At 35.6% G+C, this 25754-nt stretch overlaps 1 protein-coding gene across 1 annotated transcript in view; it reads left to right on the forward strand.

The window, feature by feature from the left end:
• Window positions 1–25754, forward strand: part of ATRNL1 (attractin like 1) — an 802972-nt gene that overhangs the window by 149079 nt on the left and 628139 nt on the right. Inside the window, exons 11-15 of the mRNA XM_012102986.5 lie at window positions 12085–12169; window positions 13657–13865; window positions 15114–15232; window positions 19739–19871; window positions 23701–23882. Of these exons, the coding sequence (XP_011958376.3) occupies window positions 12085–12169; window positions 13657–13865; window positions 15114–15232; window positions 19739–19871; window positions 23701–23882 (728 nt within the window). The remainder of the gene's footprint in view (window positions 1–12084; window positions 12170–13656; window positions 13866–15113; window positions 15233–19738; window positions 19872–23700; window positions 23883–25754) is intronic.

Consider the following 25754-nt stretch of genomic DNA (forward strand, 5'->3'; position numbering starts at 1 on the left):
CGAAATACGTGTTCTGGTCATAATGAATTATCAGCCCATCCAGAGTGGAAGGGGCCCAGCATAGTCAACTTGCCCCAAGTGTCCAGTTGGTATTCTTGGGGATTGGCCTTATCACGGGGTCAGAAGTGATACCTCGTTACAAGGCTGGACACTTAGTGGTAAGAGTAGCTCCATCAACTTTTCTCAGAAGGAGCCCCTAGTAGTGAATTCCTGGATGACTTCTATCTCTGCTGTGTGGCTAAGTTCTTGTGCATTTCGTTGGCACCGAGGCATTCTATGATAGAGGCTGACTGGTGTTAGCTATCTCAGTTGTTTGTTTATTGTTAAATGTCTCCTCCATGTTGCATGCCCTCTGATGGCCTTTTACCTACATCACAAAGACTTTGACATTTCACGCTCGTCCGGATACATCCATCCACGTCTGTCTACTTCAGAGCCTCCTTGTCTCTGATCGCCAGTGTTTCTTCTTCTAGTGTCTTGACCAGCCTGCTAGGTCATTAACTACTGCTCTGGGGCCGTTTCTCTTTCCACACAATGTACATGAGCGTGTTTCTCAAAGGCCTGCCCTAAGTGGGAAGCTTTTTCCTTTTTACTGTTCTTCCAGGCCACCCCTGAGTGAAGCTGTCTTGTAGTGATGACCATTTTTGAATTGTGTCTGCACACGAAGCCTCCATGTTTGCCTGTTCCTCTTCCTGTTGTCTGGGCACACAGGATTCCTTAATGGCCATGGGTGTCAGATGCAGGATGAGTGCCGAGGCAGCAGTGGTAGAGGGCATGAGGGCGAACTCCCAGCTCGTGCAGATTGCTTGTGCACTGCACTCTTGTTCATGCTTGATCTTGAGTACAGTCCATTCTATGTTCCTGTGATTACTGGCGAGAGACAATTTCAGAAAACTCTGAAAACATGGTCACTTAATAACCCATGTTAAGCTCTCCATCTCTGCCAGGGCTCAATAGTGTGGTGGGACTAGAGATGTAAAATTTTCCACTGCAGATGGCAGGGCCTTTGACCTACCTGTATGTTGGGTTTTCATTGGGAGTCATTCACAGAAGCTTTCCAGAGAATTCCACATGATACTTATTCCAATAGTGACTCCACCGATAGCCATAGTATCTACTGGGCCATGTTGCCCTAGCTGCAGGACTGTTTGCCCTGTATCCTGGATCTATAGCAGAACTGTTTTCTGCTGTGATGTGTACTCAAGAGCTGGCAGCCTTTGATATTTCGCAGTATATGGGTTTGAACAGTATTCCCAGGAATAGAGTATACTGCCTTCAGAACCCCTAAAGACATACTGGATGTTTGCTTTCTTCCTTGCAGTGGGAGTTGAAAAGTGTAATAATTGGTGTTTCAGTTCAGATAAGCTATCTCAGAATGTTCTCAGCCTCCAGACTCCTAAATAACTTAGTAACGTGGAAGGTCTCTGAATCTTTGTAGCTTTTATCTTCCACCCTTTGAAGTATCTATGTCTTGACAAGGCCTCCATTGCACTACCAACTCTTGTTCATCTGGCACTATTAGAATGATGCCATTGATGTAGCAGAAAAATAAAATGTTCTGCAAGATGTTCTATTGGACCAAATGTATTCTGATAAAAGTTAACATAACCCTGAAGCAAAATTGTGAATGTATGCTCCTCTAGTCCATATGAATGCATACTGCTCAAGGTCCTCTTTTCTGATAGGCTTAGAAAAGAACACATTGATCCAGCTTTCTGTAGATTATTTAGAATAATACTAATGTGTCCCAGTCACTCCCTGTGAAATGTAACGATATTTTAAAACTTATTTTATAACCCACAGATAACAGTTCTTTTTCAGTGTAACATCCAAGGACCCAAGGTGAAGATGATGCCATTTGCCAAGAATGTCTATTCCAGTTATTAATCTAGGGACTTAGGACAGGACCACTGCATAGGCCTGCAGACCCAGTGGCTCATTTTGAGCAGAAGCTCAGCCAGGACAGCTTTAATCTCATCATCCTCATGCTGTCCCTGCTATTCAGAGAGGCTGAGATGCGCTGGTGTCAGCTCAGACCTTGTGTCCAACAGTACCTGCCATGTTTGTGGTGGTTTCTTTCTCTAGGCTAGGATTACCCAATAAAATGACCATTGGTACCTTTGAGGAAGAGCTAGGGACACTCTTATCATATAGACTTGCTGTGGTATTGCTGGGTCCTTCTTCCTGGGCCTCAGAATTTTAAATGTATCAGCTGTGGATTTAAAAAGTGACTCAAGTGCAGAAATTGAGTGATGAATTATGACTTCATTGCACCATCTGCCATCTGAATTCTGATCATTTATCCTTGATTTTTTCCCATAGCATGTTAGGTAGCACCCTCATTGGCTACCCATCTATTTTGCTTCTAGGGATGCTGTGTTCTATTAAATGTCTCTGTAGTTCTCAACAGGTCAGTCCCCTTGACTGATACTCCAGCCTTGCTGCTTATTACAATAATTGCATGCTACTCAAGTCACCAGCTGGCCCCTGTTTTTCCTGTTGTCTCCATCACTGAGCACAGTTCCATTATGGTTTTTTATGCCATCGGCTTAGGCCCATGGAGGAAAGCCACCGCTTTCTTAGTGATGCCACTGTCCCTCTCAGCATCATGTCATGGTTTCAGGAAATGGCATCCCTTCTGGTCTGTTCTGTAGCTATAATGACCTGGTGGGTTGTCTGGTGTTACACGGAATATCATGATAGAAAACTCAGGGCACATGTTCACTTGTTGTCGACGTCAAGCACTCCATCTCTACCATGGCTCAGTAGCACGACAGGAATAGAGGTGTAAAGATTTCCACTGCAGATGGCGTGGCCTTTGTTTGTAGAATCTGCACTGGGATTCTTTCACAGGGACTTTCTATATATACCACATACTACTTTTTCCAACTGTGACAGTCGTATTCCTAGACTTTTAAATCTCTGCTTTTCATGTTATGACATTTTGACTTTACTTAGCATAGCCTAATTTTCCATGTTTCCATGTTTCTTCCCCCGTCCCCGCCAGTTTTATTGAGGTGTGGTTGATAAAACTGTAACATATTTAAAGTGTACATTTTGATGATTTGATATAGATTCTTGATGACTTGATATAAATTCACCTTGTGAAAGGATTCCCCCCCCACCCCATCTAGTTAACTCGTACACCCATCGTCTCTTCACAGATTTTCTTTTTTTGTGTGTGAGAACATTTAAGTTCTACTCCCTTAGAAACTCTCAGTTGTACAGAGCTGGGTTAGCAAGTCTTATCACCGAGTTATGCATTTAGATCCTAGACCATATTATCTTATAACTGAATGTATGCACCTTTCCATCAACCGCTCCTATTTCTCCCACCCCTGGAAACCACTTTCCTACTCTCTGTTTCTTTGAGTTTGACTTCTTCTTTTTCTTTATTTAAGATTTCACATATAAATGATTTGTTGTTTTTCAGTTGTCAGGTCGTGTCCAACTCATTGCAACCTCATGGACTGCAGCATGCCAGGCTCATTATTTGTCTTTTTCTTTCTGGCTTATTTCTCTTAGCATAATGCCCTCAAGCCCCCATACATGTCACAAACAGCAGAATTTCCTTTCTTCTCATGGCTGAATAATATTCCATTGTGTATATATACTGCAATTTCTTTATCCATTCATTTTTTAAATTTTATTTTTCATTTATTTATTTTATTTTATTTTTTTAAATTTTACTTTACAAGACTGTATTGGTTTTGCCATACATTGACATGAATCCGCCGCGGGTGTGCTTTTATTGATGGACACTTAGATTGTTTCCATAACTTGGCTATAGAATTAATGCTGCAGTGAAGGAGAGTGCAGATATCTTTTTGAGATCTTGTTTACATTTCCTTTGGATATATACCCAGAAGTGGGATTGGCGGATCATGTGACAGTTCTGTTTTGAGTTTTTTGTGGAATGTCCATATTGTTTTCCACAGTGGCTGCACCAATTTACATTCCTACTGGCAGTGCACCTGGGTTTCCTTTTATCCACATCTTTGCCAGCACTTGTCATCTCTTATCTTTTTGCTGATATCCATTCTGTCATGTGTAAGGTGGTATCTCTCTGTGGTTTTAATATGCATTTTCCTGATGACTAGGAATGTTGAGTACCTTTTCATGTACATGTTGACCATTTGTGTGTCTTCTTTGGAAAAATATCTGTTCATTTCCTCTGCCTATTTTTTAATCAAATTGTTTCGGCTTTTTTTTTTTTCGCTATTGACTTGTGTGAATTCCTTATATATTTTGAATATTAACTCCTATAAGATATATGATTTAAAACATTTTCTTCCACTCAGTAGTAAGTTACTTTTTCATTTTGTTGATGGTTTATTTTGCCTTGATCTTTGTAGTGAGTTCATACTATCTTCCAGGGTTCTTGTAAGGGGATGAATCCTAAATCTTGCATCTTGGAGAGTGCTTTCATATAAATAAATTCTTCCTAATCCAGTATAAGGGTCTGCCCTTTTGATCAAACCCCCTTCAGCAGCTTGTACCATGTGTCCTCCTCCAACTATTACCATATGTGCTGTCTAGGTCTTATAGGTCATTTGGGATGTAGCCTCTTTCTTTTCTTAGAAGTCCCAGCCTGTATCTGGCAGGGTTATGCTGAGCCAAGTTATAGGCCTAGTGGCCATTTGGAAAAGTGTGAGCAGATTCTGAACTAAGGTACAGGTCTTGCTGGCGGGAGGCCTCTGCACTGTGTTCAAGCGAGGGTAGAATACTGTCTCAGTGCAGTAGGGTAGACCACTTCTGCAGTCTCAGCTGATAGAGGAAAATTTGAGAATGCAAAACTTGGGGGGATTTTCAGGGTTATCACTTCAGATGTTCCCATGCCATATGTCAGTGTCTTATTCTCTTCCTCTCAGGACCTTGTCTTTGGAATAGTGGACTTTCTTTAACTAGCAGACTCTCCATATTTGGGAGCCTATTTATAAGGCTCTAAGGAGGGCTTCTGCTTTCCCAACCTTTCATTATCTTTTTTTACAGTGCAGTATGACTAAGCAGTAGACATGAATTCTGGTATATTAATACTTTTAATATTGATGCTTCTCAAACATCTAGTTCTTCACACCTGTGCAGGATTACCTTCTATGGGCATACCTTCCTAATATACCACTGGTTTAAGTTTCAACAGTTGGATGACAACCGCGTGCTGGCTGCTATCTGTGCCCCACCTGCCACCAGTGATGGATTCCTCTTTATTATCCTTGCAGTCTGTGCTTTAGCTCCCAAACTCCATCTTATTTCTTGTATTCTTGTACCACTCATGACACCAAATGCCATAGTTTGAATTCTCTGGGAAACAGACTCTTATGATAGAGTTTAGTATTCATGATGTCCATTGGGAGTATCCTTAAGATCAGTGTCTCTAAAGAGGCAGGGGAGGAAGCAGGGTTGGACAAAGGGAAAGTGATGCTGGATGGATAACCTCAATCAGCCCTACAAGGATCTCCAGAGATAAAATTATTGCTCAGAGTTGTTCTGTATTGGGCTGAAATGGCGGGATATTTAAAACCCTCCTTTAATCAACCATTGCATATAGGTCATCCTTGGAAAAATCTGTCCTTGAATGAAGTGACTCTGCTCCTGAGACAGTTCGTGAGCTTAAGCAGATGACTGTTCACTGACAGCATTCTTAGCAACACAGTTTCTGCCTTGAATGATGGTCTAGGCAGCACATATCCATGTCCATTACAAATCTCCAAAATTCAGATTAACACCAATAAAAGTTTATTTTCACTCCTGATTCATGTCTAGTGATGGTGGGGAGGACAGATTTGCTTACTCTATCACTTGCAGGTTAAGGCTACATTACATTTTCTTTCATTGGCAATTAAATGGCTCCATCCAGAAGTGGCGTTATCCCTGTAGCTTGCATTTCCTTGACTAAAACAGGTCATACTGTCACATCCCAGTTCTCAGGAGTGTGCAAGTATCATTTTGCCATAGACCTTAAGGAAGAGAACTGGAATATTTGTTGAGCACCACCAATGTCTACCACAAATAGTGTCTACAGTTATTTTTGAACATTTAGTAAAATTGAAGGTGATGTTCTAGAGATAGTTATAAAACCTTCATCTCTTACTACTACATATGTTAAAAGGCAAAGAATTTTAGTAGAATTGTGTTGTATTATTATTTGTCCAAATTAATTGTTCTCATGTGTAATTAAATAGTGTACTGAATGCTTTTCTTCTGAAGGGATTTGAGTACTTAAAAAAACAATATTATTGTATTTTTATTTTCATGAAGTTAATGTTTATATCAAAAAGGATCTTTTGATGATGTGTTAAAGCAGTATAGCATAAAGAAGTTGAAGAGATGTGGTTTTGTTTTGACTTTAATATTTAATGACTTTAAGGAAGTTACCTAACCCCTAAAGACTCTTTCCCTATTTTTAATAGTGACAAAAATACTTACTCCTCACAGTTGTTCTGAGAATTAAATATTTTATAGCACTGGTAAGCAACTAACATATTATTTTTACTAGGTGAAAGGTCATGGCTGCCACTTATTTTAGGAATCTTTACTTGTCTAAAAGGGCTTTCTCTGTGGTTCAGTGCTAAAGAATCCTCCTGCAGTACAGGAGACCTGGGTTCATTCCCTGAGTCAGGAAAATCCCCTGGAGAAGGAAATGGCAACCTAATCCAGTGTGCTTGCCTGGGGAATTGCATGGACAGAGGAGCCTGGTGGGCTACGGTCCATGGGGTCGCAAAAGAGCTGGACACGACTTACACCACCACCACCACCTCCACCTACCTAAATGGACTATAAAAGGTTTGGTGAATTCTTCAGTTAATTTTATACAGTATTATTCTAGTAATTTAAAGTGTTTTTTAACTATTAGAAGCAGCTATATCTGTTTCTATTTTGGGCTTTCATAGCCTGTAGAATGGAGGAGGAAACGGCAGCCCACTCCAGTATTGTCTGGAGAATCCCAAGGGCAGAGGAACTTGGGGAGCCTAAGTCCATGGGGTCACAAAGAGTCAGACATGATTGAAATGACAGCACAGCACACAGCACACAGCCTGTAGCAGAGGATCCGGAGACATTTTTTGTGGTGAGCCTGGTGGGATTATTTGACTTGTAAACTTTGTGTGTGTGTGTGTGTGTGTGTGTGTGTATGTGTATGTATATGCAACTGGAATAAAAATAAACCATGGCAGTATAGAGATGAAATGAGACAAATAGTGGGTCAGGGATAAATGCTCAAAAAATGGTTCTAGGCATTTGGTATATTGAAATAGACTGAGAAGTATCTGGGAAATGTGGTATATGGGAAAAATTAAGTTAGATCCATGTAACAAATGCGAAATAACTTCCAAATGGATTGAAGATAAAAATAGTAAAAGCCAAACTATACATCTTTGAAGAAAATTAGAGATTATCTTTAAAATCTTTTGAGGTAAGTAAAAAAGCACAAATCATAAGGAAAATAATAAGTTTGACCAAGTTAATGTACAAGCTTTCTGTTGAATTGTGCTCCAAAGAAGATATAGAGGTGGCCCAATAAGGATATAAAAAACACCCAACATCACTAATCATCACTAATCATTAAAACCACAATGAGATACTACTTTATACCCATTAGGATGGGTGTAAAATAATATCAAGAAATAGAAAATAGCAGTTTTTGGCAAAGATGTGGAAAAATTGGAACGCTTGTGCAATGCTGAGGGGAGTGTAAATGGTGTGGCCACTATAGGAAAGGATATAGAGGTGCCTCAAAAACTTAAACAGTGATCTAGCTTAAACGTAGTAGATCTAGTGATCTACTTCTGGGAATATACACAAAAAAATTTGATGACAGGGAAAGGAACAGATATCTGTACATCCATTTTTATCACAGCATTACTCACAGTAGCCCATATCTGGAAGCAACCTACATATCCATCTATGGATGAATAAACAAAGAAAGTGTTGCTCAGTTCAGTTGCTCAGTCATGTCCGACTCTTTGTGACCCTATGGACTGCAGCATGCCAGGCTTCGCTGTCCATCACCAACTCCCAGAGCTTACTCAAACTCATGTCCATTGAGTCAGTGATGCCATCCAACCATCTCATCCTCTGTCATCCCCTTTTCCTCCTGCCCTCATTCTTTCCCAGCATCAGGGTCTTTTCCAGTGAGTGAGCTCTTCGCATCAGGTGGCCAAAGTATTGCGGTTTCAGCTTCAACATCAATCCTTCCAGTGAATATTCAGGACTGATTTCCATTAGGATTGACTGGTTGGATCTCCTTGCAGTCCAACAGACTCTCAAGAGTTTTCTCTAACACCACAGTTCAAAAGCATCAGTTCTTTGGCACTCAGCTTTCTTTGTAGTCCAACTCTCACGTTCATACATGGCTACTGGAAAAACCATAACTTTGACTAGGTGGACCTTTGTTGGCAAAGTAATGTCTCTGCTTTTGAATATGCTGTCTAGGTTGGTCATAGCTTTTCTTCCAAAGAGCAAGCGTCTTCTAATGTCATGGCTGTAGTCATTATCTGCAGTGATTTTGGAGCCCAAGAAAATAAAGTCTGTCACTGTTTCCATTATTTCCCCATCTATTTGCCATGAAGTGATGGGACCAGATGCCATGTTCTTAGTTTTCTGAATGTTGAGCTTTAAGCCAGCTTTTTCACTCTCTTCTTTCATTTTCATCAAGAGGCTTTTTAGTTCTTCTTCACTTTCTGCCATAAGGGTTGTGTCATCTGCATATCTGAGGTTATTGATATTTTTCCTGGTAATCTTGATTCCACTTGTGCCTCATCCAGCCCAGCGTTTCTCATGATGTACTCTGCATATAAGTTAGATAAGCAGGGTGACAATATATGGCCTTGATATACTCCTTTTCCTGTTTGGAACCAGTCTGTTTTTCCATGTCCAGTTCTAACTGTTGCTTCTTGACCTGCATACAGATTTCTCAGGATGCAGGTCAGATGGTCTGGTATTCCCATCTCCTTAAGAACTTTTCACAGTTTGTTGTGATCCACACAGTCAAAGAATAAATTAGAACAAATTTGACTGCTATAGCAGTCAAATAGTAATAATACAATAACATGTTAATAATATAAATATAATATAATATTAATGGAATAAAATAAATTTAATAATATAATATTAATATTTCATTGTATATACAAAAGTGTCATATAAACATACAATTTGTATATTATTAATGTTCAGGGTTAAAAGGAAGGAAATTCTGAAACATTCTGCAGCACAGATGTACTTTGAATACATGCTGAAGGAAATAAACCAGTCACAAAAGGAGAGATACTTCATGATTTTATTCATTTGAGGTGCTAGAGCAGTCACACTTGTAGGCAAAAAAGTCAAATAATGCTTACCAGGGGCTGGCGTAGAGAGGAATGGGTAGGTATTGTTTAATTGGTACAGAATTACCAGTTTGTAAGATGAAGAAAGCCCTGGAGATGAATGGTGATGATAATTTCTAAATAGTGTGAATGTACTTAATGTTACTGATCTGTCCCCTTTAAAAATAGTTAAAATGGTGAAAAACAAAAAACAACAGGTTGAACAGCATAAACAAGGTGGAGAAGAATCCACATAGTTTGCATAGTTTGATACCAGATGTATTAATATAAAGTTTATAACCTACAAAAATATACAGATCATAAATATGAAATTGATAAGCAAATACAGGGTAGTGGTTGCATCCAGACAGAAGACATAAAGTAATCAAATTTGAAAGTGAGTATCCAGGGAACCGCCATCGTATATGTAATGCTTTCTTTAAAAACTCTGCCATAGACATGGTAAAATACTGCCTTTGCCAAGTCTGGTCCTGGTGTGTAGGTAATTATAATGTCATTGTTTTTACTACTCTGTGTGCTTAAAAGTTTTTCTTTTTTCCTGAAGACGGTAGCTTGTACAACTGAAAGAGTTCTTAGAAAGGCCTAATTGTTAGAAAATGACCTTTATTCCCTCAGCTCTTTTTCCTGGCTTACTTCTTAAGTGGTTTCTCTGGGCATTTTTCCTGGTTCTCATCTCTGAAATGTGCTTTTCTCCCTCCTGCTGATTTGTTTTGGATGATGGGCCAAAGTACTTATTCTTCAGTTCTGGATAGGCTCAGATTATTGGGTCACTTTCTTTTTTGGACTCCAGATGTCCCCAAAATGATGCAGGAGATGATTCTTCTTTGGAGGTTTTTATGATGAACTGATTTCCAGAAGTCCTACTCTTTCATTTGACTCTGTTTCACTTCCTTGAAGCGTATTCAGGTTTCTGACTCTGTTGTTGGAATACTATCTTGAACACACAGTTTATGAATTATTGGCCATGTGAGGGGTGTATGTGTGTGTGTGTGTGTGTGTGTGTGTGTGTGTGTGTGTGTATGTTGGGTTTTGGTGGCATGATTAAAATCTATCTATGCTAACTCATTAGCTGTCTCTAACATTTTCATCTCTTTTCTTTTTCAAAGTCTTTACCCTTTACAAGTCACCCCTTCTCTCTGAATGGGAATAATCTTTCAGAATCCCATCAATATACTTTTATAAATCAGGCATTCATAAACATAATTTATAGCAAAACAAAGGTAATCTAATGGGCCTTAAGGACATTACTTAACTTCTCCTGGGTCTCATTCTTCATTTCTAGCATATGGTGATACCTGCTCAGTTAGCCTCACTGAATGCTTAACAAAGACTACTTAAATTATGCAGATGAAAGCACTTGGAAATTTTTAATATTACTATGTGCATATTAATGCACATTTCTTAAGTGAACTTTAGCATGTAAAAAAATGGTAGACTATGAATGTTACATGTAGGCCTTTGTAATAGTTCTCAAAATGTGATCTTCAGAGTGTTGGCTCTCCTCGGATTGTAAATAGGTGCTATGTGAATAGTGCTTCTATGGAGGAAACATTGGGAAAATGCTGGATTTAGTAAAGTTAGGCTTCTGTGCCTTTGTACTCTCTTTTTTTCAGAGTATTTAATAAGTGCATGTACTTCGTGGACTAAAAAGATTATATCAACTAAAAAATACCCCTTTGGTGGAGGGTATTTATGTACTGGGGGAGATACAACCCAAGATACATTTTATTACTCCGAGTCTTCCAGTTTAATTTTCCAAGCTATGATTTTGGTTTTTGTAATTCCCTTGATCTTTACTAGTAATAATATTTAATTGAAACCAAATTTATTATTTTACTTCTAGCATAATATGTATGGCTCTTTATGTAGGAAAACAAGTAATTCAACAGTTACAACTAATTGTATTTTAGATTATTTTTTTCTGTTTCAGAAGGGCTTCTAAGTTGCCAAAATGTGGGAAAAAATGTTTTTAAAGCTTATCATACCTATGTACTTATATTAAATACCTAGGCCTGCTTTTAGATAGGCTACACCTAAGAGGATAAAATCTAGAACACTGTCCTGAGAATGTTTCTAGTCATTGAATACTGAAGTATTTGACATCTCAAGATCTCTAATAATATATGTGTGGATTCTGAGGTTATATTTAAATGAAAAAGTTTTCTTTAATCATTTTTCTTTCCATAATCTTTATGTAGCTCATGAACTACTTAGATTTTTTTCATTTGTTCCTATTTTTTTTGCAACTAAAGCTCTTCTTTATATAAAATGAAAACTTTTCTTTTGAAATATCAAATTATTAAACTGATTTAAACATTTTATTTTGATGATTCCATTTTAGGCGTTTCTCACTTATATTCTATTTAATTTTGCCTGCATACATGTAAAATTTGATTTAATAATTTAACTTTATGATACATTTTCCCAATACTGATGTTCATGAATTTTGCCATATGAACCTTGTTTTATATGTCATTGAAATTACCCTCCAAAATAAAGTACACCTAATTTGTTTCCTTTAATTTCCTTTATTCTCATACATATAAAGTTATTTGTGAGAATTTTAGACAGAAGTTATTTTTATTTAAGGAATAATGCTAGTTGGGTAAATCAAGTTAAATTGTAGGTCATGGGAAATTAATGAAAGGTTTCCTAATTTTAAGTATTGTGTCTTTATTTGTCCAGTGATTGTTTTGTAGTATGTGTCTTAAATTGTGCTTTTATTTCATTTTTTGTTTTACTGTTTTCATTTTTCTAGCTTGTGACGAATGGAAAATACTCCCGAAACCAAATCTTCATAGAGATGTCAACAGATTTGGACACTCTGCAGTTGTCATTAACGGGTAAAAGAAGCATGTTTAGCAGTCCTACTACCCACGTATTTTGCTATTCTTTAAGCAAATTATTGTTTGTAATCAATGACAGTAGTTTTACGTATCGCTTCGATACTGTGGAAATAAATTTTGGTTCATTAACCATTATCCTTCTTTCTTTTCTGTTTAAATTTATTTAAGGGGCAGGGGAGTATCAGAGGAAAGATGCTGAGACAGAGCTTCAGATACTCTTTAAAATTTTCATCCTGCCTGAATTTCTTTTTCCAGAGAGCAGATCATGAATGATTTCCCTAAAAAAAATCAGCCTGAAGTTATAGAAAGGCTAGCCACATATTTCTATTGAGGAGAGCAAGGGAAGTGAGAACAGTTAGGTTCTCATTTTGGTTGTGTCATAACTGAGTGTGTGATTTGTGACAAGTCCCTTAACCTATCTGGCTTTTTCATCCGTGTGTGCTCAGTTGCTTTAGTCCTGTAGTCCTGTCTGATTTTTTTTGTGATGTTATGGACCATAGCCTGCCAGGCTCCTCTGTCCAGTGGATTCTGCAGGCAAAAATACTGGAGTGGGTTGTCATGTCCCCCTCCAGGTGACCTTCCTGACCCAGGGATCAAACTTGCATCTCTTATGTCTCCTGCATTTGCAGGCTGGTTCTTTACCACTAGCGCCACCTGGGAAGCCCATCTGGCCTTTAGTACCCTTATATTCACTGGGAATTTGGACTGGATGATCATTAAGTTACCTTCCTCCTGTAAGGTAGTGTGATTTTGCTATTTCTATAGCAAAAATTCATTAATGTGGACTCATGACAATAAATAACATGCTAGATCATCCATTAGCTTAAAATTTGAGATTCATAATGACATTTTTATGAGGTCATTTTATTACTACCTTATTCTAATTATGTAAAAATTGTCCAGTATGATGCTAAAAATAAAACTGTGTAAATGGTATCAGTTGGCTTTTGTAATGGAAATAAGTGAAATCCAGAGTGTAAACGTAAAGACTCTAAGCTTCTCTGTTGAAAATTGCATTTTGTTGATTTTTATTTTACTTTTTAAATAATAAAAATATTCTTCAAGTACTTTCTGATCTTTTCCATTTATTATATCAATAATATTTTTAGAAATGAAAATTAGGCTGTTTTGAGGCCATTTCAAATTTCTTTGGTGTTGGTAGTATTAATTCAGTAATTATCTGGGCTTTTCTTTTCAAACTGAAACTTTGAAAATCCTTTTGATTATTTTACTCTTGGTCGTTTTATTTTATAAAAGGATAATAACAGTATACAAAGAATTCTATATCCAATTTCTAAATTCTTTGTATTAAAAAAATTTAATTCTATATGGAAATTCTTAAGTATATCTTGTTATCTCCATATAGCTACTATATATTTCTAAAACTGTTTCCTACCTAGATAAAAAATGTAAAATACATATTTAAATTTATTTTAAAAACTCATTAGATACTTTTTTTAAGATTCTTGTTTTATTTTTAATAGGTCCATGTATATATTTGGAGGATTTTCTAGTGTACTCCTTAATGATATACTTGTATACAAGCCTCCAAATTGCAAGGCTTTCAGAGATGAAGAACTTTGTAAAAATGCTGGTCCAGGAATAAAATGTATTTGGAACAAAAATCACTGTGAATCTTGGGACTCTGGGAATACTAATAATATTCTTAGAGCAAAGTGCCCTCTGAAAACAGGTGAAATATTTTTTTACTTCTTTTTGACATAAAGCATCTCTACTTGACTTGAAATGGAAGTGCATTCCTGCTCATAAGAATTACCTTAATAGTTTTAAAAAATTAAAAACTCATAATCCTCTAATTAAGAATCATAATGTTTGAGTTTAGCAGTGATTAATAATTTAATATCTTTCTTAGCTATCTTTAGTTTTCTTTTTTGAATGTGTAATAGTCATATATCTCTGTGTAATAGTAATATATCAATTTTGACATGTAACATGGCCATATATATATGAATTATTTTTGTATGTAAGTATAAAATTCACTCAAATACATCCTTTCTTAGATATAGTGTATGCTTCAAAGAAATAAAATGAAGTAAATTATTCTGCATTTGGTACTTTTTTTCTTTCTGAATTGTCAAACCATCCCATAAAGCTAAAAAGTTTCTAGAATTTTGATGTCCTGTTATAACTCAATATTTATTATAAAATATTGAATAAATAATTCAAACTTATGAATGTGCATGCCAAGTTGCTTCAGTCATGCCCAACTCTTTGCAACCCTGTGGACTATACTCCTCCAGGCTCCTTTGTCCTTGAGGATTCTCCAGGCAGGAATAATAGAGTGGGTTGCCATGCCCTCCTCTAGGAGATCTTCCTGACCCAGGGCTTGAACCTGCATCTCTTATGTCTCCTCTTTTGGCAGGCAGGTTCTTTACCATTAGTGCCACCTGGCATGCCCTGATTTATGAATAATTAATAGTAAATATTTATAAAGAATGATTTGGATATAAATTTTCAATTTTCTTTAAATGAATGGGGCTTTTATATATTTTTTGTGCTACAATGAACAGATCAGGTTTTGCTAATCTATAATCAGTCAGATGTCTCTAGATAGCTTTATGAAGAATGATAAACAATGAGCATTTGTTATAATCTTTTCTTTTAAATGTATAGTAATACATTTTGTTTAATAAAATACCTCTAAGTCTTTTTCTTCCTCCATAATGTGTAAATGTCAAATGATTGTAGGATCCTGCTAGAGTGAATAATCAAGATGAGGGCAGGAGGTATTTAAATCCCTATAAATCCAATTAAATTACAAAACTGATTTCATATTGGAGAACTTATTTTGATATTGATGATTATATTTATGGTTTAAAAATGTCCTCGTGATTCTTAGCAGATGTTAAAAATATGTGAATTAAGAAGTGTGGCATTTTCTTTTCATCCTAATGTGTTCTGGCTCCCATTTGTATCACAGCTGCTTCTGATGACAGATGTTACAGATACGCAGATTGTGCCAGCTGCACTGCCAATACGAATGGGTGCCAGTGGTGTGATGACAAGAAATGCATTTCATCAACCAGTAACTGCAGCATGGTTAGTATTTACGGGTAAATGATGATGTAGCTAACACTGCTACTTTATAATCATTAGCTTACCTGTACAAAACACTGCTACTTTATAATCATTAGCTTACCTGTATCAAGACATTTAGAAAAGGGAAAGGAGAGAGGCAAAATAAAATTATGGTATTAAGAGATATAAACTACTATGTATAAAATAGATAAGCAACAAGAATATATTGTACAGCACCGGAATTTATGGTCATTGTTTTGTAATAATGTTAAATGGAATATATAATCTTAAAAAATGTTGAATCATTATGTTGTATACCTGAAACTAATTCAATATTGTAGTAAGTAAGTAAGTGACATCGCTCAGTTGTGTCCTATTCTTTGCGAACCCATGGACTGAAGCCTACAAGGCTCCTCGGTCCATGGAATTTCCCAGGCAAGAATACTGGAGTGGGTTGCTGTTTCCTTCTCCAGGGGATCTTCCTGACACAGGGATCATACCCTGGTCTCTGGCATTGCAGGCAGACGCTTTATCATCTGAACCACCAGGGAAGCCCTATAAAATTTTGTTTGCGATACCATGGGCTGTATAGTCCATGGAGTTCTCCAGGCCAGAATACTGGAGTGGGTAGCCTTTCCCTTCTCCAGGGGATCTTCCCAACCCAGGGATCAAACCCAGGTCTCCCACATTGCAGGTGTATTCTTTACCTGCTGAGCCACAAGGGAAGGCCAAGAATACTGGGGTGGGTAGCCTATCCCTTCTCCAGGGGATCTTCCTGACCCAGGAATTGAACTGGGGTCTCCTGCATTGCAGGTGGATTCTTTACCAACTGAGCTATGAGGGAAGCCCCAATATTGTAAGCCAACTATAAAAGAAAGACACTTAGAAAATATCTAGGGCATCACTTCTTGATATGTTGTTGGTCAGTCTAGATTCCATGTTGAATCCAATAACCTTTACTTTCCATGGATAAGATTGGGAAAATTCTTTCAAAACTTAATTTTAAAAGACTCTACCTAGAAACATTGTCTTCTGTGCTGATAGAAATAGGAATGTATAAGTAAGTATTGAAGTCATTTCTATGAGAATCTTGTCAGACATGTGTTAATAGTGTTGTGACGTAGGTTTTATTTATATGCTTTGTGTGCAAGCTTAATCTGAAGTGTTGATAGTAGTAGTTTCATTTTATCATTAAAATCGTCTATAGGTCTGTGTTTAAAATTAAAAAAAATTTTTCTTTAGATCTATGGTTCTCTGAGGCATTTCTCTCCTGCTTTGGGACATCTGGCAATGTGTATTTTTTGGTTGTTTTCAAAACTGTGGGACTGCTACTGCTAAGTCACTTAAGTCGTGTCCGACCCTGTGCAACCCCATAGAGGGCAGCCCACCAGGCTCCCCCGTCCCTGGGATTCTCCAGGCAAGAACACTGGAGTGGGTTGCCATTTCCTTCTCCAATGCATGAAAGTGAAAAGTGAAAGTGAAGTCACTCAGTTGTGTCCAACTCTTAGCGACCCCATGGACTGCAGCCTACCAGGCTCCTCCATCCATGGGATTTTCCAGGCAAGAGTACTGGAGTGGGGTCCCATTGCCTTCTCCGTGGGACTGCTGCCAGCATCTAACATAGAGAAGCCCGGGACACAAGTAAACATCTACAGTGAACAAATAGCGCTGACGCAAAAAATCATCACCTGGCTCAAAGTTTCACTAGTGATGAGGTCAAGAGCCTATTTTAGGTAGACTATTGAAAATAAAATTAATGTTGATAGATTAAAATAGGTCAAGAGGAGTAAAAACTAACCTTTTAATGGATAGCATCAAAATGTTCCATGTGTTTTAGATGTCAACAAATTGAAGGAAAATTTTTAAAAATTATTAAGGATTGTATTCAGTAGGATTAGAGATTCTCTTTTTGGAGTGTAGCTTAAATAACTAAAAAGTTCCCATACAGATTTTAAACTAAATGCATATTAATTTTTTCTTTTTTTGAATTTTTATTAAGCGAGAAAAGTATCCACTTGTTTTTCAAGGTACCAGGCAGAAGTAAAAGGTAAAGAAAAAGGAGTTTGAAAACTAAAGTAAAAAGTTTTTATTACCTAAGATTTTTCTCCAGTAACCAATCATATTTTGAAATAATTAAAGCTTTATGATTCTATTCTAAAATAATATAAAAAACTTAAAATGAAGAAAAGCTTTGAATTATTGCCTCATCAGATTGAACCCTTTTGTTTTTATACTTACTGTGTTGATGTATACTTTGCAGTGATATGTTGCTTTAATAATAATAGATACTTCAATTTTATTTGAGTTTAAATGTTAATAGAACATGACTCACTTTGAATGTTTGAATTACTTTTTTATGTTTGCATAATATTTATCTAATGGGAGTTACATTAGTGAATAATGTGGACATGGTAGCAATGTAAAATAAAACATGGGAATAAGGGACTAAAATGGAGAATGTCATTAGATAAGAATTGCAAGCAGATTTTATTTAAAACTTTGTTCAATAACTCTGAGTTAATTTGTATTTAGACATTTACACTATATGTACACGTCGCAAAAATTGCATTATGCAAATTAAAGTATTCATTTTATAAAGTGGCCTTTTCCTTTAGAGTTTAGTGTTGATAATGTGTTAAAAAGGAAAGCACTGGGTGAGATACTACAAGTGAACAGATGGAAGTCTCTTATAATTTAGACTTTGATGTAATGTGTCTTTTGGACAGTTTTATCAGAATGTCGGGTGATTAAAATAAACCAAATGCTAATAAATACAGAAGGGTCTATGAGATTTTAGCATAAATGATATCTATTGATATTCTGTTTCATTATTTAGTCATTTTTACTGGAAGTTGCATATTTCGTGCTCTAACAGCCCAAATAACTGTTCTTCTTGCAGATTTTCATTTTAAATTTACATCTAGATATATTAGGGTGAAGATGAGTAGTGTACTGGTTATTCTTCATAGTCTGTTTATGAATGTGCGTCTGGTTCATTAGGCCAAAAAATGCCAGCCATGTTTCAGAGTGGCAGTCAGCTTTCTTCTATCATTGAATAAACTGACCCTGTGTGTGATGGAAATACAGTTTCATCTATTGTGCTGGCTCGGTATCAATAAAGGATTACACTGTTCTTATGAAGAGCAGTAGAGTTATTTCAATGGTGACACTACCATTGTTGTTCTAAAGACTGGCGTTAAGTTCTCATTCTTTCTCTTATTCTAATATGTTGTTTAGCTATTCTCTTGTCTTTCTTATAGGCTATTTTATTTTTCGATGATTCAAGTAAATTGATTTGTTTTCAGTTATGTGACAAATGTTCGGAAGTATAGTAATCCTATAGAATAATACTAAGATTTTTATGCTATATGAGAAAAAAAAGCTTTGAATCAGAAAAATAACATTAAGAACATTTGCATGCTCCTAATGAAAATGGAGGTTGAATAAGACCTGCAGTACAATTTGGGCTTTAAAAAATGTATCTTATGTGATTTTTTTTTAAAGGAAGAATAAGATAAAAATTTCTTCAACCATTTTTATATATGGGAAATTATAAGTAAATTTAAATTGTCAAGGTTTTTGGTTGAAAAGAAATATTTATCGCCCTAACATGAGAAAGCCTAAGGTAAGAGTGTCTACCTATGGAAAGGAAAGGGAGCTTATGATGCAACATGTGCTTTTTTCCTTTGTGTTTTTTTTTTTTTTCCTCAAAAGTGAGTCACAAGAAGAGTCTGATTTTTTTTTAATCACAGATATTGATAATATCATGTGAAATATCAAACCTTGATATACATAGGGAACTCACACCAAAGTTCCTATATTGCCTTTTGTTTTGTTTTTTGATCTTTAACCTTCAACCTCTTAGACCTGAAATTAGTTGAAATACGAGTAGTTGTGCAATAGGACTGATCAAAATGTAACTTTTGCGGGTTCTTTTCAACCTTTATTGAGGAAATGTGATAGATACACACAGGAGAAACATCAGTCAACCGAAATCATTATTTAATGTCTGTAGAAGTAACCCAAACCGTTATTTAATGTATGTGGAAGTAAACTTGGTTTGAGTTGTTGAGAAAATAATTTATCGTTTTAGATTGTATTGGATTTTGATAAAGCATCTCTTTAACTTTTGCTACTCATTACTTCCACTTCATTCCCAGGAGTCTGCGTGATAGTTTTATTATGAGTAGAATTCTTTGATGTGATCATTGAGAGAAATGACTTTGTTCATCTGCTTTATTTATTGAATTGGAAGCCTGTTATCAGATTCAACAGAATATGTTTTCATTACTTGATTTCTGTTTCAGATTGTGTAATTTGTTTGTTTTTTCAATAAGCATACATTCTAATTCTAAGAACTTTGCTTAAATAAATAAATGAATAAGAAATTCTGATTCGGTAGAACTGGATTTGGTGTTAGAAGTCTGTGTTGTAAAGTTCACCAGGTAATTTATGTGTACGCTAAACTTCATGAGTCATTACTGTACAAAGGCGAAAGGTAACATGCTTTATCTTTTAACTTTATAGTCTGTGAAAAACTATACCAAATGCCATGTGAGAAATGAGCAGATTTGTAACAAACTTACTAGCTGTAAAAGCTGTTCACTAAACTTGAATTGCCAGTGGGATCAGCGACAGCAAGAGTGCCAGGCTCTACCAGGTAAAGATTTACATTTGGTAAATCAGTTTTATAGTCCACAGGTGAATGCTATTTTTGTAAAGAACGTTTAGTAAGGATATTCCGTTTTCTAAAATTAAATCAGTAGCAAATAAACAATAGTATTGGAGTAAAGATAGCAGTGTTCCTACAAGAAAGATTTATACATTTGTTTCTGATTAAGACTTTCAGGGTATCTTCTGTTTATTACTGTTGACTTGATCAGAATACTTTTCAATTTAAAAAGTATATCTTAAAAACATAGAAAATAGTAAGTACTCAGAGTAATATCCAGATCTAACAATGTTAACATTTTGGCATATTGGATTTAAGTGCCCTTTATTTTTTAAATTCCAGGAGCAGTTTTTTACTGACTGTCCTTTTTTTATTAGAAATGGTAACATTTATAATAATTATTATATGATTCAATGAGATGCTTAAGTTCTGTAAATCAGAACAAAACTCATTTGAAAAAGAAATTTCAATTTATTTTTACAGTTAGCATTCTTCTTAGTAGACCCCTAAGTATTCTTTCTTCTGAATATGAAAGAGAAAATCAGAAAAATCGAAAACTTGTATAGATATTTAACCAGTTCCATCTTCTTGTTATACAGATAAGCAGAGACTGGTTACATGACCTGCTTAAAAAAGTGCATGACTTGTAACTGGCAGAGGGGACTAGTAACTGGGTGTTTATCTCTGTTCAGTTTTTTGTCTGTTTCTATCTCATGATTTTTTTTTTTCATTTTTTCATTGAGAAATATCTGAACCTATGTAATTCTCGAAAGTGTTGGAAAATCCCATCGTAGGATTTAGGTCTTTCTTATAAGTTCATGTAATAAAATAAAAATTAGATTGCCTTTAAAAGTACCACTGAGATTTTGGAATTTTGTTTATGTAGTAAGCTTTTAAGTAGCCATATATGCATGTGTGTTCATTTTGAGTAATTTAGAGGATATTCATGCAGTAGGTAAGATTTGAGAAGCAATAGTGAGAAGCAATAGTTTTTTCAAGCAAAAACTTGAAAGTAATCATTTCTAAGTGTTAAAGTCTAAAAGCTACATGTAGATCAATAAAAATACTTACAAAGTTTCTTTAAAAAGACAGAGTAAATCCTGGACTAAAATTAGAGTTGACTGAAGGAATATATTGTAAAGGAATATTATTCAATAAGAAGAGAATTTGATTACCAGTGGAAATTTGGGAAAATAATAGTGAAGTTATATTTAGTAATAGCCATCTACTCTTGCCTGGGAAAATATTTTAGTTTGGCCTAAGGGTTGTACTTGACCAGGTTATTACTTTGGAGAATAATAAATATAATAAGCTATTTTATTATACACTAACTCCCCTTATTCTGTATTCATATTTACAAGAGCCAGCTTGGCATTCTATGTAGTTTGGTTTCTGTTCAGCTTGTCTCAAGGAAGTGAATGCTCTAAATGGAGAACTGTGAAGTCGCTCAGTCGTGTCCAACTCTTTGCTACCCCATGGACTGTAGCCCGCCAGGCTCCTCTGTCCATGAGATTCTCCAGGCAAGAATACTGGAATGGGTTGCCATTTCCTTCTCCAGGGGACCTTCCTGACCCAGGGATCGAACCCAGGTCTCCTGCATTGTAGGCAGACGCTTTATCCTCTGAGCCACCAGGGAAGCCCCTAAATGGAGAACTTAGTCTGTAGCAATTGCCTTTTTCCATGGAAATTTGTGAATTGCATTTTTTCCATTGATCTCGTGTAAAATTGGCAATTTGAATTTATCAAGCTTAACCTATTTTAAAAATTAGCTACTATCCTGAAGTTGAGGTGGTGCTCAAAGCTACAGAAACTTACGACATCGCAACATTTGGTTTAGTGCTCTGATTTAGTTTAGCCCCAAAGGCCCACACGCTGCTTGCATTTGTGTGATTCATTAACCACGTATTTTTGATCTTATAAAACAAAAGATAACCAAAACTAATGTAAATCCTTCCTTGATTCAGTAAGGAAAGAAAAAGCTGAAATTTAACAAAAACTCCTATGCTGTTTCCTTGAAGTGCTGGTAGTTTAGGTTTCAGAAGACGAGGAAGATTGCTATATGTAGCCTGAAAATGAAACCAGAGGCGTTAGAAGTCTTACTAAATGAATCTGGTATATCGAGTGCTTACTATGTTCCAAGCACTATGTGTTATTCTCATTACCTGGTTTAATAGGACAGTAGTTATTCAAGAAGCAAAGGGCCCTGTGATACTAAGATATTGTGTGCTTTTGTAATTCTCATTCTGTTATAGGTTTACTCTGTATCAATAGTTTTCCAAAGGCTACATAGTGTGTGATTCTAATAGACTGAATGTTATATTAAACCAACATTAAAGGGATTTGCAAAAATATAGAACAAAGCCACACTCTTAACTCTTTTGTTTTTTGGAGACTGTCATTAAGAGAAATTAAATATGCTATTTATTTTAAGTTGTTATATATTTCCTTAACATTTTTTAATGAAAAATTTCAAACATTTTTTTATGAAAAATAGAATTGTAGTGAGGACACTCACTACCCACACCCTAGATTCTGCAATGCACATTTTACTCTGCTCTATCTCTGATTTCTCTGCCTATCCATGCCCTATTCATTTATCAACCCATCTCAATTTTTGATGCCAAGGGCCTAATTTAAACCATCAGCTTTCCTTTCTCAAGGATAAAATGTGAAGATATTAATACATCTTCCTTGGGTGTGTAATAATAGCGTTAAGGGGCAAGACATCCAAGAAACTGGAAGAGTAGGTTTGTAATAAAATTTTAAATGAATAAATATATATATTTTTTAAAGATTAGTTTTAATTTTTAATATGGTCAAGCTCCATAGATATAAAATGTATAAGGAAAAATCTGTGGCATTCTCCATTATTTTTAAGGGTTTTTAAACCCTTGAGACCAAAATGTTGGAGAACTGCTGCTTTATAATAATTCCATAAAGACCGAACTGATGCATCCAACCTGAAAGGGCAAGAGGCACTGAAATATTTAGTGATATGAAACTAACGGATAGTCAAGTCAAGCTTCACAGATTGGTGTGTCAATAAAACACCTCAGTGTTAATGTATCCTAGAGCATAACTTTATATTGAGTTTATAAGTCTGTGTTTTAGAAAACACTGTTTTAAGTTCAATTTGGAGCCTAAGGAAAAACCACTGTTACTGAATAGTATGTTTAAACTTTCAAAAGACCTGAAAGGTTGTGTAAAAATAAATATTGGAAAGCAAACTTTCTAGTTTTTTTACGAAGCATAAATGAAATGAGACTTCTCGCCCCATAATTATAATAAAAGAATCAAAGAACCCAGCTTATATCAAAATAGTACACCTGGGCTAAAGAGATTAGTTAATCTAATTCCATAGCTGAGAGGACAGTTATTAATAGCTATACTTGTAGAAATAACTTTGCTTTTGTTGTGTGCTGGTTATTTTTCTACTGAAGTAATCTTGTATAAAGTAAACCTTGTGACATATAAATGTGGTAGTGATTTCACTTGCTGCAAAACCATCTATCAATACACTAGATTTACACAGAAGACCTAACAGTCAACAGATTTTGACTGATGTTACAGAGCCGTAGCTTTTCTTATGTTTATTAATTAGAGAAAAAATTAGGATCTTCTGTTCTGATTCTTCACCAAAATATTAGTCAGATTTTGTTTAGTATAATATGAGGATATATTTGAATTTTTATCATAAAAATTATTTAAGCAAATCTAGAAGTTGTATTTATTTACCATTCTGAAATAATTGAAAAATATGCATGTGTTTGGATAATCAAAAAATAAGCCTTTTTTTTTTTTTTTTTTTTTTGACTAGCTCATCTTTGTGGAGAAGGATGGATTCATGTCGGGGATGCTTGTCTTAGAATTAATTCCAGTAGAGAAAACTATGACAATGCTAAACTTTACTGCTATAATCTTAGTGGAAATCTTGCTTCGCTAACAACTTCAAAAGAAGTAGAATTTGTACTGGATGAAATACAGAAGTATACACAACAGGTACAACTATATTTGTTTTTATTATGGGAATATGCTTTTAATCATATAGCTATTGGCAATGAGTCATTCTTTTTTGTTTTTAAATCCATTATGTTTAATAAACCTTGGAAGTGAAAGTAGAACTCACTTCAACAGTGAGCAGTCAGGGGGCTCATTCCGTACTTGTATTTGGTAATATGCCCCTCCCCCCAGGTGGCAGTGGTAAAGAATCCACCTGCCAATGCAGGAGACGCAAGAGATGTGGGTTCGATTCCTGGGTCAGGAAGATCCCCTGGAGAAAGAAATGGCAACCCACTCTGGTATTCTTGCCTCGAGTATGCCATGGACAGAGGAACCTGGCAGATTACAATCCATGGGGTTGCAAAGATTTGGACATGACTGAGCACAGCACAGCATTTGGTAGTTTGGTAATTTTCTAAATTGCTTCTCTCATGTTTTGCTCAGTAAACCATTGTATTACCTTAGCAAGAAGTCATCTCATATGAATAAATATACTTTAAAACTTGTGTGTATAATTTAATAATTTGTTTGGAGCATTATTATTCTTGTAACTTAGGATGTCTTTTATAATCAGAACACTAGACCAGCATATTGGCTATATTTGTATAGGTATATTTGTGTGTATGTGTGTTTATGTGTATGTTCTGAGGGTTAAAAGTTTGGATTATCCTCTTAGTATAGATATGCTTGAAATAATATACAAATAGTTAGCTGGACTTAAACAGATCATTAAAGTATATGGAAGATTTGGAACATATAACACTTGGAAGCAGTTTTAATTTCCTTGAAAACTGTTTTATGAAAAATATTTCCATAGAAATGGACTATTTGCTTGGAAATGGTATCAAATATCATTTTACAATAAACTTCTAATGGGAATCCATAGTACTTATTTGCTGTTCTTGGATGTTAAAATATAGTCAACTCTTAAGAACAGATTAAGTTGGAGGTTTGGAAATAATTTACTAAATGTAGTTTTGAAATATCTTAGTTCATATACTTACTTGAAGTGTCTTGAAGACATTTGAAAAAATTGAGTAGATTATATTATACATTGTTTTAGGTGTACAACATAATCATTTGATATTTGTATGATATATGTTGTTCTTGGATTTCTTTTTGATTCTGCATATAAAAATATATGGTATTTTTCTTATCCTGACTTATTTAAATTAGATCTATCCATGTTCTTGCAAATGGCAATATTTCAGTACTCTGTGATCTCACATATATGGTGAATTTAAAACAAACAAACAAACATCCTAAAAACTAAAAAACTAAGCTCACAGATAGAACAGTTTGGTATTTCCCAGAGGTAAGGGTGGAGGGTGGGCAAAATGGATGAAAGCAGTCAAAAGGTACAGACTTACAATTATAAAATAAATAAGCTATGAGGCTATAATACACAATGTGATGACTATAGTGAATAATACTGTCTTACATATTTGAAATGCGCTGAGAGTAGATCTTAAAAATCTTCACAAGAAACTGTGTATGGTGACATACCTTAACTAGACTTATAATTCTACAATGTATACAAATATTGAATCATTATTTTGAATTCTGGAAATTAAAATAATATTATATGTCAATCTTGCATCAATTAATAGAGCTTTTCTGAAGGCTCAGACGGTAAAGAATCTGCCTGCAGTGCACGAGACCCAGGTTCGATCCCTGGGTCAGGAAGATCTCGTGGAGAAGGCAATAGCTACCCACTCTAGTATTCTTGCCTGGAGAATCCATGGACAGAGGAGCCTGGTGGGCTACAGTCCATGGAGTCACAAAAAGAGCTGGACATGACTGAGTGTCTTTCACTTCACATACATCAATTAAAAGAAAAAATATAGTCAATGCTTAAGAATAGCTTAAGTA

The sequence above is a fragment of the Ovis aries genome, chromosome 22 (assembly GCF_016772045.2).
Source record: "Ovis aries strain OAR_USU_Benz2616 breed Rambouillet chromosome 22, ARS-UI_Ramb_v3.0, whole genome shotgun sequence".
Taxonomy (NCBI): Eukaryota; Metazoa; Chordata; class Mammalia; order Artiodactyla; family Bovidae; genus Ovis; species Ovis aries.